The 19,817-nt window shown below is 41.5% G+C and overlaps 1 protein-coding gene across 1 annotated transcript in view; it reads right to left on the minus strand.

Annotated features, from left to right (window-relative positions):
• Window positions 1-294: 294 nt before the first annotated feature.
• tbc1d32 (TBC1 domain family, member 32) overlaps window positions 295-19,817 on the minus strand; it is a 61,364-nt gene continuing 41,841 nt past the window's right edge. The window contains exons 31-34 of the mRNA XM_037449729.2: window positions 18,766-18,920; window positions 17,564-17,704; window positions 6,115-6,303; window positions 295-1,795 (exon numbers count right to left, since the gene is read on the minus strand). Of these exons, the coding sequence (XP_037305626.2) occupies window positions 1,676-1,795; window positions 6,115-6,303; window positions 17,564-17,704; window positions 18,766-18,920 (605 nt within the window). The 3' untranslated portion in view covers window positions 295-1,675. The remainder of the gene's footprint in view (window positions 1,796-6,114; window positions 6,304-17,563; window positions 17,705-18,765; window positions 18,921-19,817) is intronic.

Raw genomic sequence — 19,817 nt, forward strand, 5'->3', positions numbered from 1 at the left:
CGGACTCTCTCCTCGTTTCCCACCCGAACTCCGGAAACTAGAGCAAACAGTGGCCTCTCAACAGTTCCACATTACATTTGACGGAGTTCTGCTGAAACTAGAAATAAATCACACCCGGCAACTAGAAGTGATCAAGTCAAAATGAACTCCTACTGTTCGCTCATAACGTTGAATATTAAAGCATTTCTCCCGCTGATGTTGGATACATGCAATGTATTAAAGTAAAGCACATAAGGGAAGCAGTGTGCTTACTTCATTTCCTTTAGTTTACAAGTGTGGCCCATCAATTTAATCTCTTTGCCTGTCAAAGTAAAGGCTTAAATGAACTAAAATAGTTATTACTTTCTCAGTTAGCCCATTAATCAAATTTGAAACTCTTATTGAATTTCACACCTGTTAGCAGCATCAGATCTGCATGTTTATGTGATATGCTCGTTCCATGAGACAAATATTAATGGTTCTGTAGGAACAACTTTTTCTGAATACATGTAATGTGGCAGGACATGAGTTGAATTGGACTCAACGTTTGTTTTAAAAGATAATGTCAGGCCTTTAATTATGTATTTTTATGGCAACATAGCTCTGATGAGCCAACTGTATATTATCTGTAAGTTCAATTTTAGGTTCAATACACTTTGCAACCTGAGAGTTAAGGCTGTCTCTGTGTAATGCGGTTATTTTAAGATAATACAATTTCCATTTGATCAATTCCTCTCACTATGAGCCACCACCTCAGTGGTGTCCAACACATTTCCCCAGTAAACTCTGTTGTTGTGGGAGACTGATGGATGGGTGTGATGATCTCATTTATCATTCAGAACTCAGTGAGTCTGAAGAGGGACGACAGGACAGCGGTGCAGAAGGAGGGAGAGAAAAGGCTGTGGTTACTAATGAGGGTTTATCACAATGATAAAACCTTCCTCATGCATCTTTAATACAAAGACCTGCATAAGTATACGAACACAAGAGCTTGTGAGCTGAATTGTTGCGTGTCCCAGCATTAATTACGTGTCTCGTAGCCATGAGATGACCAGGCTGTACTGGCCTATAGGGGATAGCAAACCATGGCAACAGATCAGTCAAAAGTTTGTTCATTTGTCTGGACAAGGAGGTATATTTTAATACTCAATACTAAACAAAAACATTGTAACTGACATGGAAAATCATTACACATTAACAGGTGAAGCATGTTAGAGAATTATGATAGACAACAGTTCTTCAGCTTGCAATTCCATTACAGGTTGAGGCCGGGGTATTCTGTATTTTTTAACATTCTGTTCTCAATACTTCCGAGGCCTCATTAGTCAGCCCCTAGTCCATTTGTTCCCTTCAAGGACATACTTCTTTAAATACAACTAAAGATTATATGGTTTCAGTAATTACCTAAAAGTGCACCAAATAAGTTACTAAAAACAGTTGTTGATGTTTGGACTAGAAGGACATTGTTGGTTTTCACCTTTGAATTTGTTTCTCTCGCTTATCGGTTTATTTCATGAAACAAAATCTATTGCAACTTGTGGCCAAGTTTCCATGAATGTCTAAGCATGACCATGCTTAGACATTAATGGACTAGCAATACATACAGTTACTTACTGAATCTGATCCAAGCTGTAGTTATTTTTAAGGTCGTTTAAAGTTGACCAATAAAAAAAACCTGTATCTTTCGTAAACATTCTTACTGGACAGAGTTTCTGATGGTTTTCATGTCGGTGAGAACAAGGTGTCTGTAGCTGCGCTCCAGCTCCTCCATGAACGGCAAGTAGTCGCCGACTTCAAAGCCCCGGATTGGATCCTCCTGCCGGTGAAAAGAGAGCACGGTTCTAGTTATCAACATTGTACCAAGTTGTGCCAATGCATCTACCAGGCAGAGGGTGTAAACAGAAATATGTCACAGCGGGCATTATGCAAGATGCAGCATTTTGTGGGACTTGATCCATGCTGGGGATTAAAAGCATCATATTTTGTTGCTTTCATTTTGATAACTTTTTGCTGGTGTCAAACAAAGCAATGATCAATGACCTTGGCAATCATATGGACAGAAGTTGCAAATCGTACATGCAATTATTTATCAGTGTGCATTATGAAGGCCTAGGAATATTTTTAGAAAGAGATAAATATTCACCAGATTTATGTAACAAATATATGTTCTCCAATTCATTTATTGCATGGCCCCTCAGTTTTAACATGACGATCCAGATAGCAAACGTCAGAGTGATGGCCTTAATTAAAGAGTCCGTAAGAAGTTTTCAAAGATTCATAGAACATACTTTTGTCAATTATTTTGTTTTTTCATCCTTTCTTATTCTGTGTATATTTTCACTATGTACAGCTATGAATACAGATAATTGGTATTGAGGCAGAAGTGGCTTACATTACCTCTGTTCCTTTTGTTAGGTGGCATAGTGTGACTAATTCAATGCCAGCTTCTCATTAAAATGCTTTACATTCAATTTATTTCAGGGTCACAGGAAATTAAAATAAATCTCTGGGAATCCAGTACTGCACTGAGCCTACAAACAACCCCCTTACATATTATTCATGGTATGAGATTTTACGTGTCGAACCAGTAAAGTAACATCTTAAGTACTAGCATCCCTACCATGCAGGTTTACACATTGACAGAGACACGAATAACCCTCAAACTTGGATTGGCTCATTTTTTTATTTGTCCTGACCACAGCTGACCTGATGGGCAAAGTAGACACTGCAACTACAACAGAACAAACTGGGATCGCTGTGCATTTTGGTGCAAATGGCATCATCAATTAGCAGCCAACAAAACGCTGCACAGTCACCAAATGTTTTTTTAGGGCAAAAATACTAAAGTACTTAACGCAGTTAGTACTAGGAGTGCAATTAAATGTTTCCACACATAATTGTAGACCTTTCCTGTGATAGCTAAAAGCAACTGTTCCCCCAACCTTGACGTTGGGACACCCTGAAGGGGTCTCAAAAATAATCTTTGAAAGGTCATAAGATTAATAACAGGATCGGAAAGGATTAAAACCTTCCTTTTACACTTTTCTATAATCCCTAGAGTTCTGCGAGGTTAGATTGGCCACTGGACCATAAGACCTTATTTTGGAAGAAATCCCTACAGTAGTTATAGCAAGAGACAAAGTTTTGGATCCCGTTTGAATCTTGCCATAAATTACACCTGTTTGTCAATTTAAAAGATGATTTGTTGTAGAAAAAAAAAAAAAGACTTGCACACCCAAATGTTACCTGAATGTAATTCAAACAGGTTCAAAAATGATTTCTCTCAGGCCAGCGACCACCTTACATATTTTTTCCAAATGAAGGTGCAATGGTAGGGACTACAGCCACTTACATCACACCATATTCAACTTTATATTTAAATGTAAATATTGCTGAGGTTTAAGACAAAAGCCAAAAATGTTGGGAACCACTAAGGACATTTTTACCTTAACCAATATCCTTGAAATTGTCTCTAATACAATGACTTAGCTCAGTCACGATTTTAGGAGTCCCTTATACGATAAAGAAAAAGCAAAATAAAAAAATTAAGCAAACGAAACAATGGGTTTTAATATTTAATCGGGGCTGATAAAGTGGCTGCGTTCAGAGGGGAGTAAATAATGTCAGGGAGAAATTAGGTTTCGGTCTGATGGAGGACTCTGCTACTGTGATTATTCAAGGCAGCAATGACATAAAGCACACTTATATAGTATGGTATTATGAATTTGAGGTCCCATTTCCGACTTGTTGTTGCACTTTACTTATGTTAATAAAGTGTAGGCCTATTGTCCGCAGTACCAGCTACCTAACTAGTTTGTGTCTGCAGAAACCAGCGAGATCTCTTGGGAGTGTTTTTGGTTCGTTATTTCTCCGGGACAAATAGAACATAAGTGAAGAGGCAATTAGGGCCTGACTGATGGGGATTCTTTTATCACAATATATATATGTTCAGTTCAATATTTTCATTATCAACAGCTGTCACAAGCTGCTTAATGTACCTCATAATGTTCACAATATATGAACCATTTGCACTTATAAGATCATTAGGTACACTAATTAATGCATTAATTATCAAGATTCTTTTAGACCTGTCCTCCCATGACAAATGACTCATATTAATTTTCAATGAGTTCATATTTGCATAAAAGTTGGAATTAATAGAAACATATTAAGCTTTAAGTGTCTAATTGGTTAGTAGTATTATAGTAAGAAGGGTACCAATCAATGCCAAAATTCCTACTCGCACAAATGGGACCTCCTGCGATTTACAAATGGAATGATCTTTTGTGTTTTTTGTGCGGCGTATTTGTATTGCACGGTAATAGTCTGTATTTGGCGTCGATTTACACTCATTATTTTTCAGATGTGCTCTCGAGGCTCTGCTTAACATCCGTCACCATTTGCGGGGAAAAAAAACAAACAGACCCTAAATCTCAGAGATCCTGATTCACACACAACTCATTAACACATGAAGAGGTGCAGGTCACTACTCCTGTGGAAATAGGGCTATAGAGATTACGCTGCAAATCAAATAATGTTAAATAGCACCCCCCCCCCCCCTGCATACACAGACTCAAAGAGACAGGCAGTGTCTTATCCTCATGGAATGGTAAGTTTCAAAGTAGTTTGTTCCTTTAAAAGGCGTAGTGTGTGCTAACGACGCCAACTAGCAGTGAAGTTGCAACTTCCTTCCACGTGCTCAGCTTATAGGAGACGTGGAAACGGACAAGTGAAGGCCAGGTTTGAGTGGTGAAGTGTGTGCGTGAGCAAACAGGTTGTCAGAGTGAAAGCTACAGTTCAGAAATAAATTCTGCACCCCCATTATTTTCTTGGATTTATCCACAAATGAACACATACTTAATAATTTATATTGTGTATCTCCTTGTAGCTCAATAAAAAAAGTTATGATATTAGAAGGGAAACACCTTTTCCCGAATAATTGTATTTTTCTTACATTTGACATATTTCAAAGGTAGAAGAAAACTTTGTTCCTACGAATCAGAAATGGTTGACCAACATGAATACAAGACATTACATTAAATATAGGAACCGTGTCCTCTACAGTTTAAAAGCAGGATGTATGTGGTGCCGAGCATTTTTATTTTGAAAGGTCAAAGTCTATTTATTCTCACGTAGACTGAGTCACTAGCAGACATATCACCTCGGTCCCTTGTGTTTACTCTTCTCTCAGCACCCCAGCTCCACTGCAGCTGCGATCCAGCCAGACCAGACTACGCTTGTAACCAGTCATGTGGCTTTCCAAATTGTAATTTAGATTAAAGTTCAACCCCCATAGAGACGGGTTAAGTAAAGAGGGGCGCAAGTGTGAGTGTGTGAATATTTAAAATATCCTTTAAACCCACATCTTTTGGAGTGAAATATTTCCTTCATTGTTCCCACAAAGACGAAGAGGAAAGATAACGCCATTGGCCACAAACCTGTATGTCAACAGTTTAGCTCAGGACATGGATTGTGTGAGTGTTTTTCTCTCCCAAACACATGTATGAATGCTGTATCCGATTAGAATAATTTCCTCAGATAAAGCCTACATAACTTATCTTTTATTCAAAAACCGTCAGCAGGGCTCATGGCGACGTTAACAGCAGAGTGACGAGGCAGAGACGAGACGGACTGAAGCGCTTAATGAGTAATGATGACGAGTCCTTCATGTTAAGCCATGCCTCATTTAAAATGCTGGTATTTAATGTTGACTTGGATATCGGTAGAAGGTAGACATCTCGGGCCGTAACTTAAGACCTTTTATCAAATCTTTGGGGAAACTCTTTCAGCGTTCATCCAATTCCCATAACTTGTTAACTTTCAAAATTCTTTTCACCTTATATTGCCGGCAAGTGGAACATTTTGTGAATTGTGAACCAATTCTTAAAGTCAGGGGAGCTGAACTATTCCGTGAAGTCCTACCAAAGCAAATACATAAGATTTCTCATTAAATTCAGACAATTAATCCAGCCATCATTTTTTTAAATGCAGTAAGTGACTGCTTCCCCCAAAGATCTAGCTTAAGTAAAGCTTGGTATGGCTTGTTGATTTATTAACACTACTGATCAATGCCAACTTAAGAGGGGTTTAAATAGTTGAACAGAAGTATAGTGTAGTACTGATGCTTCATCTCACCTTGAGGAAGACCTGCAGCTCCTGTGACTGTGTAAGCTGAAGGATGTCTGGCTGCAGATGTTTAAATATGGACACACACATATACACCTGGTAGTCAGGACCCATCACCACACAGGTGGAAATGTAGTGGCAGATTTCTGTCCAGTCCAGGTAGTTCCAGAAACACTGAGTCAACCAGTGGAGGCACATCTATTGGAAGAAAAGTAGTCATTTCAAGGATTATTATGTTGGAAAAAAATGAACCATCAGCAGAATAGTAATACTTACTTAATACTGGACCATTTGTCTTCTGATAGATAAAATATTTTGAATGTAAAAGTATCTTACTTGATGATAGCCAAACTTTGGAAGTTGGAGAAAATTACGAGAACACTAGAATAATTGAAATTGAAATTTGTTTTTGACAAGTACACTAGCTTTCTGATTTAAAACCAGCCAAAACAAAAATGGAAAGTCTGTATTTTAAACGAATGATTCATAATAATCTAGTTGTACTGACGAAGTCCTAAACGAAGTCTAGTACTGGTTACCAATAAGGCGGATAGGTTCAGACGTGCGCCCGGTGCGCTCGCACACAGCAAAAACGGAGAGTTCCCCGGTTGTTCCAATCAATTTGTATGTTTATTTTACATGCAAATTTATATAGCGGCAAACTTTGCTCATTATACATTTACCCCAAAATAACAAACCGTATTGCTCCACAAAGGCACATACGCACACTGGCACAGTCGAAAACTGTTTGCTTCCCAAATTGGCAACACCTGTGTCTGGGATGCCTGCAGGTTAAATGGCCTACCTGGGCTGATCTGAGGTCAGCTGAGCCACAAAGCACATACAGCCCCTAGTGGCACAGAGCAAAATTAAATTAAATAGTACCAAATGAATATGGCTCCTACACTCCAGCCCCTAATTGCGTCTGCCAGAGCAATTACCACAAATCAAAAGAGCCATGAACAAAACACAAAAAAAATGGTTACCAATAGAACCAATTACTCTTTAATTTCATTAAGCAAGCATATTTTGGTTATGGGTCGTTCAATGATGTTTGTCTTGGTCTTCAAACGAACCACACGTACCAGACCCCTCTTATCAGGGAAGGTTTCCAGGACTCTTCCTAGCATCCATGATCCACGTGGTGCTGTGGAGTCCACAACCATGACCAGGTCTCCAGGAAGAAAACTCCTCTTTTCCTGGTTCCATTTTTGACGCTCCTGTAAAAGCGGTAAATATTCGCGGATCCACCTTTTCCAAAAGAGATCCGAGATGTACTGTGTTTGTTTCCACCTTCTCCTTGCGTAAACATCCTCTTTGTCGAACAGTCCTGGTGGGAGAACTGGTTTCCCTTTGAGGAGTAGCAGATGGTTCGGCGTCAACGCCTCAATGTCGTTGGGGTCTTCTGACAGCTTTGTGATAGGGCGATCGTTGAGCATAGCTTCAGCCTCACAGAGCACAGTATGGAACCCTTCGTCATCCAAGGTTTGCTGACGGAGCACAGAGCACAAAATCTTCCTGATCATCCGTATCATACGCTCCCAAGCACCACCGTGATGTGACCCACCTGGAGGGTTAAAGCTCCACTTGATTCCCTTCTTGGACAAGGCCTTTTCAATGCGGTCATGATTCAAAGAGGTTAAGGCTTCTCGCAGCTCCTTTTCTGCACCCACAAAGTTGGTGCCATTGTCAGATCTCAAGTGCGAGACTTGTCCTCTTCGACAGATGAACCTTCGCAATGCGTTGATGCATGAGTCTGTGTCCAGAGAATAGGCCACTTCTAGGTGAACGGCCCTGCTTGTCATGCAAGTAAATACTACTCCATACCTTTTCACGATGCTACGCCCTCTTTTCACATCAACTGGCCCAAAGTAATCTACGCCAACGTTAGTAAATGGCGGAAGATCAGGAACCACTCGCTCTTCTGGCAGGTCTGCCATTTTTTGCTCAGCGGTTTTCCTACCATGGAGCTTACAGATGAGGCATCTTGATATAATTTTCCTCACTGCAGTAGGTCCACTTGTGATCCAGTATTTTCTCCTTATAGCAGAAAGAACATGATTTCTGCCTCCATGTCCAAGCTGCAAATGGACATGATGGAGGATAAGGTCGGAAATGTGTTGGTCTTTTGACAAGATGAGGGGGTGTTTAACGTCCTCAGGGATTGCTGCCTTATTCAACCGTCCCCCAACTCGTAGAAGTCCTCCTTTTAGAACTGGATCTAATTTGAGGATGCTGCTACTTCTTGGCACTTGTGGCTTGCCAGAGGTTAGTGCAGCAAATTCAGTGGGAAATCTCTCTTGCTGGCAAAAAGCGATTATGGAGGTCTCAGCCTCCAAGAGATCTTCCAGTGTCACCTTCTGGTTCCCAAGGGATGTTGAGAAAGCTTGCATCTCCTTTTGCACATCAACCCTGGCTGCTCCAGTAGCACTGGTGTTTGCACACTCTAACTCTTTTCTTTTCATCCTTAGTTTGAGCAGAGTTCCTTTTAGCTTAATGAGCCACGCAACTGCAACCTTCAATCTTTGCCAATCAGAGAAATGGGTAATCAGTTGTGATGTGGCGTTGCTGTCAACCAGTATTGCATTGACCGTCAGACTTCGCTTTACTTCTGGGTCGTCGGCAGTGACACTTGAATCCACAGGAAATGTTGGCCATGTTTCTTCAGGTTCCCGTAGGAATTCCGGGCCTTCTATCCATCTTTGCTTCACAAGATCTTCTGCCTTCAATCCACGTGAAGCATCGTCAGCAGGGTTGAGGGATGTGGGAACGTATCTCCACTGATCAACTTCCGAGTTGTCCCTGATGGTGGTTACCCTGTTTGCTACAAAGGTTTGAAATCTTCGGTCCTCATTTTTTATGTACTTAAGAACTGATGTGCTGTCAGTCCAAAAGCAGGTCTTCTTCAGTGGAAGCTGGAGCTCTGATCGAAACATCTTGTCCACTCGTACTGCAACAACGGCAGCAGTGAGCTCCAGCCGGGGAATGGTGACAGGCTTCAGGGGGGACACTCTGGCTTTGCCAAATAAGAAAGCAACATGAACCCTCCCATCCATGTTCTGCATCCTAAGGTAAGTAGCTGTACCATAGCCGTTCTCGCTTGCATCGGCGAAGTGATGCAATTGGGCACTGACAGTCCTACCAAATCCTTCAGGTTTCACACATCTAGGGATCTTGAAATATGCCATCTTCTCAAGATCTGTCAGCCATTTTTTCCACTTCTGCCGGAAAGCTGGAGGTATTGGATCGTCCCACTCACACTTTGTCCTGCATAACTCCTGCAACAGCAGCTTGGCCGGGAGTATTAGAGGTGCCAGGAAACCTAATGGGTCGTAGACGGAACTGATGATGGATAGCATGCCTCGCTTGGTTGGCGGCTTCTCTTTGACTTTCAGCTTGAATTTGAAAGTGTCCGTCTCGATACACCACTGCAAACCCAAAGCTCGGTCCAATGGCAGCTTATCCCTGTCCAGATCAAGCTCATGCAGGTTCTTGGACCGGAGATCCTCTGGGAGGCTTTGAAGCACTCTTCGACTGTTACTAATCCATTGAGTGAGGGTGAACCCCCCTCTGTCGCAAATGGTTGTAAGATTCTTAGCCATGGTAACTGCATCCGCTTCAGAGGGTAGACTCTTCAATAGGTCGTCCATATAGAAGTTTCGGTTAACTGTTTCAATCACTTCTGTTGAAAAGTTGGCCTGATTGTCTTCAGCGGTCTTTCTAAGAGCAAGGCAGGCAACACTGGGTGATGAAACCGCTCCAAATAAATGGACAGTCATGCGATGCTCTACAAGATCTTGTTCCAGGTTACCTTGAGGCCACCATAAGAATCTTAAGTAGTCCCGGTGTTCCTCTGCCACTTTAACCTGGTGGAACATAGCCTTTATGTCCGCCATTATGGCCACTTGTTCCTCCCTGAACCTCACAAGAACTCCAACTAACGAGCTGGTGAGATTCGGTCCTTGCAAAAGCTGACTGTTGAGCGAGATCCCTTGGTACTCTGCTCCACAGTCAAACACCACCCGTAGCTTTCCCTTCCGTGGATGGTACACGCCGTGGTGCGGGATATACCACACCTTTCCTGTTGGCGTTTCCAACTGATGCTGCGGTACTTCTTCGGCATAGCCATTGCCAATGACATCAGCAAGAAAGTTGTTGTACTCCTCATGAAAGCTAACATCTTTCTGAAGTCTCCTTTTCAGCCCACGAACACGTTGCATGGCAACACAGAGGTTGTTCGGCATGGAAACATCTTTCTCTTTAAAAGGCATTTGAAACACGTAGTGTCCATTCTGAAGCTGAACAGAGCTTTCCATTTTCTCCACAAACTTCTTTTCTTCCCTTGACATTTCTTCCTGTTCTGCAGAAGCTCGCTCATTGAAGTCATAATTGTACTGGCTAGTTAACAGTTCTTCAATTCTGTCAATGGCAATTCTGTTGGCATAAACGGAAGGGTGTTCACTTCCACAGTCACTACTTCCCCGTAACGGACCATTTATTACCCACCCCAGTAGGGTTTTGATCGCGTAGGGTCCATCTTCACCATCGCGACTGTTAATCACCTTCCAAGGCTCCATCAACTTGGAGGCGTTTGTGCCAATTAACAGGTCAACATCAGCGTTTATGCGGGGAATTTTAACATCATCTAAATAAGGCCATTTTCTCAGCTCCCTTTCGCTGATTATGTTGGCTGTAGAGACAGGCATCTCTTTCTGGGTACACACTTTGGGAAGTGGATAGAAGCACTCACCAGTTATACCTGAAATCTCCAGACTGTCAACAACAGAGCTTTCTACTGCGTTATTATGGCCCAAAGTGCGGATATGAATTTTGAATTTGCGTCCTTCCACGTTCAACTTGTCAATGAGCTTCCTGGTGCAGAAAGTTCCTGTACTCCCTGGGTCCAGAAAAGCATTGGTTTCAATAATTTTGTTTCCCTTTGAGCACTTCACCTTAACAGGCAAAATGGGAAGAATTCCATTGCAGTGGCCAGCCCCTGTAAGACCACAAGCGGAGGATGTTGTACAACTGTCTGAAGTATTTGACTTGTCAGTATTCTTCTGCTCGCCATCCTTCTGAGCTTTCGGAGTAATCCTTTCCTTCTCTATGTGCAAAACACTGGGATGCGTTCGGTTACACTTGTTGCATATTATGCGCCTGTCGCAATTCTTGCTTAAGTGTCCTGTGCACAAGCAACTGAAACACAGACCTTTCTCCTTTAGATAGTCCAGTTTCTCCCTGTGTGTCTTTCTTCCCAGTTTAAAACATTGTTCCAAAACATGATTACCAGCAGCACAATAAAGGCAGGAAATAGAATCAGTCTTAGCAAAGGATGTCATTTTGTTCTGAGCCTTTTCCTTCTTGTTACCATCTGGTTTGCTGCATCCATCCTCAATCTTGTGGGCATCTGCTTTGTATCCATCCTCAATGACCACCTGTGTTGCAAAGCTGTTTCTTCTCAGCTGTTGTTTCACCGGTAACTTGCTTGCTTTGGTAGCTCCTTTGATAACAGGTGAAGTGTCCTGTATGTCACCAAAGACTGGATCTGAAGTGATTCTGACCTGGCGCTCGATGTACTTCACAATGTCTGAGAATTGTGCTCTTCGACCAGTTTTCTCCAGTATCTCACATGTCTTTGCTCTCCACCTGTCTCTGAGTTTATAAGGAAGCTTCTGACTCAGAATCTTGATGTTTGCTGGCATGTTAAGTTCTTCCAAGTACTGAAGATCATCCATAGCGTTAGAACACTCACGGAGGAAAAGTCCATAAGCTTTCAGCGCTTTGGGGTCCTCAGCTTTGATACTTGGCCATCCTGTGACCTTCTCCATGTAGGCCGCTGTTATGTTAAACTCATTTCCAAAGTGCTCTTTGAGCAATTTTTTAGCAACGGCAAATCCTTTATCTGCAGTCATATGAAGGCAGCTGCGCACAATGTCTCTTGGCTGCCCCCTAGTAAATTGCTCAAGGTAGTACAAACAGTCTCCTTTACAGCTGGTCTTTGCTTCCACGCAGTGCTCAAACGCCTTCATAAATGTATTGAACCTTAGAGGATCTCCATCGTAAATTGGAATTTCTCGGCGTGGCAGCAGTTGCGAGGTTTGCATTTGAACAAGGAGAGCTGTTATGTCATTCTGCTGTTGCAGCAGATTATAGAGATCTGTTGTCTGATTTTGGCCTTGCAGGGGTTGAAACACTTGTTGGCTTAGAGTGGGTTGAAATCCTTGACTGAAGGTTGTCTTTGCTTGTAACGGAGGGGGTTGAGAGCCTTGAATGACGGTTGGCTTTGGCATGATAGTTGGCATGGCTACTTGTGAAGCATTGCTTTGTAGTGGTAGAGATGTGTGTTGCTGTGAGGACTGAGACACAAATATCGAGGCTTGTGGATTGAAAGGGGTGCACGGGAGCTTAGGTCTAGCCCCTTTCCTGATGTAGGAAGCCATTCCATTAGATTGCCTTGAATGGACGCTGCTACCAGCCTGTAGCACTGCTAGCTTAGCAGAAGTGGCAGCTATCTCAGTGTCCAGCTCGAGTTGCTCCCTTTTTCTCCTCAAGATGAGCTCCTGTTGCTCCCTTTTTCTCCTCAAGATGAGCTCCTGCTCCTCCAATGCATGCTTATCCTTTAAAGCGGCAGCTCGAGCCATGAGTGCGGCCTGTTCCGCCTTCGCCCTGCATCTGGCTGAAGAAGTGGAGGATCTGCTGCTTGAGGATCCGCCCTTTGAGCCATGGTGCCTTGACTGCACATTTGAAATGCTATCATGAGGTTGAATCTGATCTTCCTCTTCCTCATCCTTTCCACCAGCAACTCCAATTCCATTGCTGGCATCGGCCTCATTTCCACTTCCAGCATTGCCAGCAACGGTTTGAGGACCATCCACTTCATGCTCCTTTAAAGTGTTGTCAACAACTGTGTGTTTTTCTGTTGGTCCAATTACATTTTGACTTTGCACAGTTTCAGTTTGCTCAGCTTGAATTTCAGTTTGACCTGGCAAATCATCATCATCATCATCATCATCATCACCTACTTTGGTGGCTGGACATCCTTTAATGTCATAAAACCATTGATTTGTACCCACAATAAACTCATGGATATTCAACATTTTAGCCTGGTACCATATTTCATGTTTGCTTGCTTCATCAGAAGGCAATAAACCCAATAAAGATGTATGCACCTGCTGTATTTTGCCACTCAACTCATTAAACATGTTAAATTCATTTTCAACCTCACTTATATTCTCTTTATCACCCATCAATTTAGCAATAGATTCCTTTGCATTCGACAGTTTATTAAATTTAGACTTTCTTTCCTTTTCTAAAATGCTTATTTTTTCCAACAAAGCTTTGGGTGTTAATTTAACCACACGTTTTTTAGTTACAGATTTTACCCCTGCACCCACAAGTTCAGTCTCAAGTCCCAGTTGGCCCTTTTGCTCTTCGGCCATAATGACCACGCAAAGTGAATTGGCAAGCCCGCAAAATTGTTTGTGTTGCGCAACAACTCGTCTAGACGCGTAAAGTTATTTTTAGACGGTTGCGCGTTTGCTACCAATGCATTGGATTTACGCGAATGTGTGCACACAAATTACCATGGCCATTCATAATATCAGCGCTGATCACCACATACCCCAGTCGAGCGTTGGCCGGCTTTGATGAATGTTGTCCCGGTCAGCTGATGCTGGTATTTCCGCCCCTGCAGCTCGCTCCGGTGCAGCTTCACTCAACCATCGGCAACTCCAAACATTTTGCCCACCTCACATCCGTGGTTTCCAAACGAATTCCGTTAATCCACAGTTTAACAGGTCCACGTCGTCTCGATGAATAGTTATCCAAGTCGAAGTAGTTTTCGACCTAAAGTGTACTGACGAAGTCCTAAACGAAGTCTAGTACTGGTTACCAATAAGGCGGATAGGTTCAGACGTGCGCCCGGTGCGCTCGCACACAGCAAAAACGGAGAGTTCCCCGGTTGTTCCAATCAATTTGTATGTTTATTTTACATGCAAATTTATATAGCGGCAAACTTTGCTCATTATACATTTACCCCAAAATAACAAACCGTATTGCTCCACAAAGGCACATACGCACACTGGCACAGTCGAAAACTGTTTGCTTCCCAAATTGGCAACACCTGTGTCTGGGATGCCTGCAGGTTAAATGGCCTACCTGGGCTGATCTGAGGTCAGCTGAGCCACAAAGCACATACAGCCCCTAGTGGCACAGAGCAAAATTAAATTAAATAGTACCAAATGAATATGGCTCCTACACTAGTAATAAAGAATGTGATGCATAAGGATGTTACTGTGCATCAACAAATGATTCTGCGAGAATTGTTGTATTTACTACCTGACTACTACTGCAGGACGAGTCCATGAGAGACTGTCTGAGAGAGAAACACGCATTATATTATGTGTAAGAAAATATCCTATATCGTCATGAACATTACAAGTCATTTAGCTGACGCTTTTATCAAAAGTAACATACATTGCATTTTTAACCCAGTGTGCAGCCTTAAGGGCGCCGTGGGAGCAGTTAGGGGTTTGGCACGTTCACAGCTGTCCACCTAGTATAGCCTTGAGGGAGACTTTGGTCATTGGTATTAGGAAGTATATATATAATGTATCAATGTAAAGTGGCGATGGTGGCGCATGGAGTAGTGTGATGCGCTGGGAGCCGCAAGGTTGGCGGTTAGATTCCCAGCTGCCCCATGTGCCATCTCAAAGTGTCTCAAGCAAGACACCTAACCCCTATTTGCTCACCAGGCAAAATGTAATGCATGGGTTATAATGCAATGTAAGTCGCTTTGGATAAAAGCGTCAGTGTAGTAAAAATGTCGTTACTCATCTTTGGGATATTTCATTTTGAAATTCCCATGGTATTTCTGTTTTACCATTTCAATAAAAGAAACATCTGAAAACTGCAAGTAATGTTTCTGGAGGTATTTGGTCTTAAACCACACTATTGGATGAACAAACATGGATTTGTGAAACATATTATGGCAATCAAATAGATGTTATAGTGAAAAAACACATGTGAACCACAAGATGGCGCTACAGGAAGAACCGGGATCACAAAGTAATTGTTAAGATTTATATTATGGACAAAAAGCACTGCGAACAATCAAATATTTAATTTTGAACTAAGTGGCTGACCAACATTACAATGCCTGTAGAAAGAATCAAGACAGAAGCCTGAAAGGAATATGTGTACAGCACATGCACGCGTACAGCCCTACTACCGCTGTACTCTCTTCATTTGGCTTAACTCTGCTGTTCATGAATGAAATTTAACTACAAGTTTAGAGTCAGAAAGCGTTTCACACTGTATAATATCCAGTTTATCCAAATAGACAACAATCATCGTTCCCTAACGACACAAGTCTGCTCAGCATACAAAACAAGCTCCACTAAACATATTCAATTATTATCAACCCCTCTTCTCAGCTACAGTGAAATCCTGACAAACTAATTTGTGGGTTGTAATAAAAACAGGGAACTGGATCCATGCTGCGCTTTGTCCTTTAACCCTCAGACAGGAAAACAAGTAGAACAGATACAGAACTTTCTATGACTGTGAAGCCTGTTACGGTTCTTCCAAGCACAGCTTCTTCTGACCGTATTCTTTACTTTAGTCTTCAGTCTCCTTCTGTCATGAAGAGGCTTTTAGATGGCGTTATTAATCTGAGCCGGTCAGGTCACCTCAGCCAGTTTACCTTGACATCTGTGTGTGAAACAGCGAATGATCTGCAGCAGAGATTCTTGTCTTTGTTCCTAGCTGTAAGGTATAGTTAACGATGTCAAATTCCTAGCTTGTGCACAATTTGCACAGATACTTGGCCAGTATAGGTGATCATGAATACATTTAACTTATCGCAACATATAATCATGAATAATTTCATCTCTTTTGTTTTCAGTGTCTTATATCCATGTTGTTGGACACTGTCACATGCTTAGAGCTGCACTAGTGTATTTTTATATTAAAATATTTATAATATTCAGACAGAATTAAAAAACGCAATCTTAAGCATTGAAAAAAGGGTGATGGACATTGTTTTAATGTAATTTTATAAATTAAAGAAACAACTACTAAAATAGTCTGCTGATTGTTTTATAATAATTTCTTGCAGTCCTAAATTCAAGTAGTTGCATTTGAACTATAACTGGCTTCAAAAAACATTTGAAATGTAAGGACCTCAATGTGATAAGAATATTTCAATGATCATGGGGTGGGCAGTGATTGATTCTTATTCAGGACACATGAACATTACTCTTTTTCCTGCCTTTACCACAGGTCACTGCTCAGACTAAAGGCAATTGTTGTTTAAAAGCCTTACTTTCACTCTCTCACACACAACACTCAAGGCAGTATGTTTCAAATACTTTATCTGTAGATGGTTACCGACTGAGGCCTACGTCCACACACTCTACTCTATGACTGTCAGAGGTGTAGAAAGTTTTATTTGCTGCTGCAGCTTTGTAAGGCTATGAAGCTCAAACTAGTTCTGACTGAAGAACAGGTCATTATCACAAACATTATCCCCTACTAGAGCAGAGATGAGCCGAATGTTAACTCCACCCTGGAGACGGAGAGCTGAGTTCTTTGATGCAAATGCGGCGAGTTAGAAGTGCCCCTGCTGCCGTGCGTCATGTGAACCTCAACTGTCAAACAACACACTAAAGACGGGATCAAACGGCGGATTCAAGGTGAAAGAACCTTTCTTCCGTCTTGTTTGCGAGGGACAAATAAGAACTGTTAAAAAAAGAAGGAAGAGATACAATTTCAAAGCTGCTTTTTTTATTCTAGTTGAGTAAAAGTGGATTAAAACGGGTATGCAAAGCGTGGTGGTGAAGGCTTTAAAGCTCTGTTTTGGGTATTTTACTGACACAATAAATTTAATATTCAACAAAGTGGCCAAACTAAATGAACTGCTGACTTCGGGAGTTGTTTTATTACAATACATGCTTACATAGTTTTGAATGTTAATTTTTATGATCAAATAGAATCCGAAAAATAAGAATACATTTTTTTTATTTAAAGTGATTGTCCGCTGGATAGAGAGAAATCTCTGTCTACAAAGCCTCAGTCTGACTTAAGCGTTTATATGGATTTACATTATTACTACAGTTTATTCTGCCTAATTAACAAAATGTGTGAATATTAAGGAAACGCTGTTCTTCATAAATGTAGTTGAACTAAACTTCAAAATGAACATTGACAATGCCGGCCAGTGAGCTGAGTTGCAAAATCACTCTTGCGTGCTTCCATGTACCAGTCCAGTTTACATTCATGTCGTTCCTAAATGCCATCACTTCATTTAATTCAAGTCATTATATACTATTAAACATTTGTGTAAAACTAAAACGTCATGTTTAAAACCATCTGTTTTATTCTAAATCTTAGCCCAAGAGACAATTTTGCACCAGTCATTTGTTAGTGGAGTGTTTGCCTACTTCTCTAATGGTCATACCTGTGAGGGGGTGAAACCAGACATCCTGAAGACAGAGTGCACCAGAGGAACTTCAGCTTTCAGCAGCATCTCCACGTAGTGAGCTGTACACCAGTAAAGAGGAGGGATTCCTGAATCAGCCACTTCCACAGGAAAATGGACCTGTCACGACAACCACAAACCTGTTCAACTCGGAACCAACAAGCACACTTGCATTAGCTTTTATTTGGAGCAAAATCAATAGAGCCTGCTGCTTTGTGTTCAGATATGTTTGTGTGTGAGTGTTTGTGCCCTCTGTTACGTGTCAGACTGGCGCAAGATACCTTCCCCCCTTCCTGTCCCTTGTGTTCCTCTCTTTCTCTGCATCTGCATCATAAGCGCAGAGGGGCACGTAGCAGACTAGTGCAACTGAGCTGTTTGGCATTTGTTGGGTGAAGACAAGATGACGATGAGGTTGGTATAAAGGGCAGAGCAAGAGAACTTTTTTCCCCCTGTAATTCCTATTTTTCTATTGTCTTTGTTCTAGAGCAACTCTTATCAGATGAATAAAACCTATCCTGTCCACCATGTTGAAAAGTGAATGACAGTTATTGGGATAAATGTTCTTATTCAATTGTTTACCACGCTGTGATTGTTCATGTGCTTTGTATGAAAGCGATGGGATTAAATGGCATGCTGAAGCTGTCGAGTTAAGAGGTAAGTTAGCAAACGGACATGATGATCAAAAAGTCACATGAACCTCTTTCAATGCAACTTGCACGCAGATTTAAAAAGCTGCAAGAGACATTTTTGGAAGTCATTAGCATTTGGTAAATGTACCCCTACGTCCAGTCTTCCGATCACTCAAAGTGCTTTAACGTTACATGTTATCCACCCAATGACCCTCATCAATTGCAAACCACCGTCGATCAGGGATAGTTAACCACCTGCTCACACCCCAGTGGCACAGCCTTCAGGGGCAGTTTTTGGGATGTGTCTTTTCCGAAGGACACATGGACATGACGAGTCATGGATCAAACTGCTAATGACTGAAATCTCAAACTGTCTATTGAGCAGCAGCACCATGACCGAACTCTTCCCAATAACAACAGTCTCAATATATTAAAGCTAAAGAAATCTCTGTCAGAAGATTGATGACCATTGAGACATTTCAGGCCCAGTGCATATTCAAAAAAAAGCTAATCCGCTGTACTGTAGTCCTGTTTGGACATTATTCTACTCACAGAGGCATCTATTCTCGCTGGCCAGATGAATGCGGAGGTGAGCAGACAGGAGAGGTTGAGTAGCAAACCTAGAGACCGGTTCATGTCTCCAGCCATGATTAGGAACACTGTGGAGGACAGCCAGTCGTGGCCTGGGTAGCCGTCCTGATGAGTGACTGGGGAGCCAGGTTAAAGAGCCAAAGGACTGCTGGAAAATATATTCAGACTAATGCTAAACAAACATAGTTCTTTAGATCAGTTTGTAACATTTAAGCATAAATATAAATATGAATTTAGGATAGATGCATGCACACACATACAATTGCCTAAAAAACAATCCGCCTTCTGACACACAAATTAAATTGCCTATGGCTATTATGAATGGAAAGCACTATTTTGCATGCAAAAATAAATCTGAAAGAAGTAACAACCGCATTTAATCACTAATTATCCAGCTCTGTCACAAAAAGAAAAAATGAAGAAATCTGACTAATTTCACTTGACGGATTTTCTGGAAACAGCAGGTGGTGATGAATTAATTAAATCACGTAATTAGTTACACAAATATTAAAGCTGAAATTCATTGATTATGTATATTTTACAGGACTTGTAGAGATCCGGTTTAGGCATCACATGATACTAGGTGTTAATGATGCTAATGCGATACTAATGTTTTGTTAGATATTGCGTTACACTAATAGCACTAATGTCAGCCAACACAGCCATTGTATTAAAACAGAAAAACAGCTTCCGACTGACACAACTGCAAAGATCTACTTCTCTGGTGAATGTGTTACTATGTGAATTTACACTCACCGGCCACTTTATTAGGTACACCTGTCCAACTGCTCGTTAACACTTAATTTCTAAGCAGCCAATCACATGGCGGCAACTCAGTGCATTTAGGCATGTAGACATTGTCAAGACAATCTCCTGCAGTTCAAACCGAGCATCAGTATGGGGAAGAAAGGTGATTTGAGTGACTTTGAACGTGGCATGATTGTTGGTGCCAGAAGGGCTGGTCTGAGTATTTCAGAAACTGCTAATCTACTGGGATTTTCACGCACAACCAT

This window comes from Pungitius pungitius, chromosome 20 (assembly GCF_949316345.1).
Source record: "Pungitius pungitius chromosome 20, fPunPun2.1, whole genome shotgun sequence".
NCBI classification, from domain to species: domain Eukaryota; kingdom Metazoa; phylum Chordata; class Actinopteri; order Perciformes; family Gasterosteidae; genus Pungitius; species Pungitius pungitius.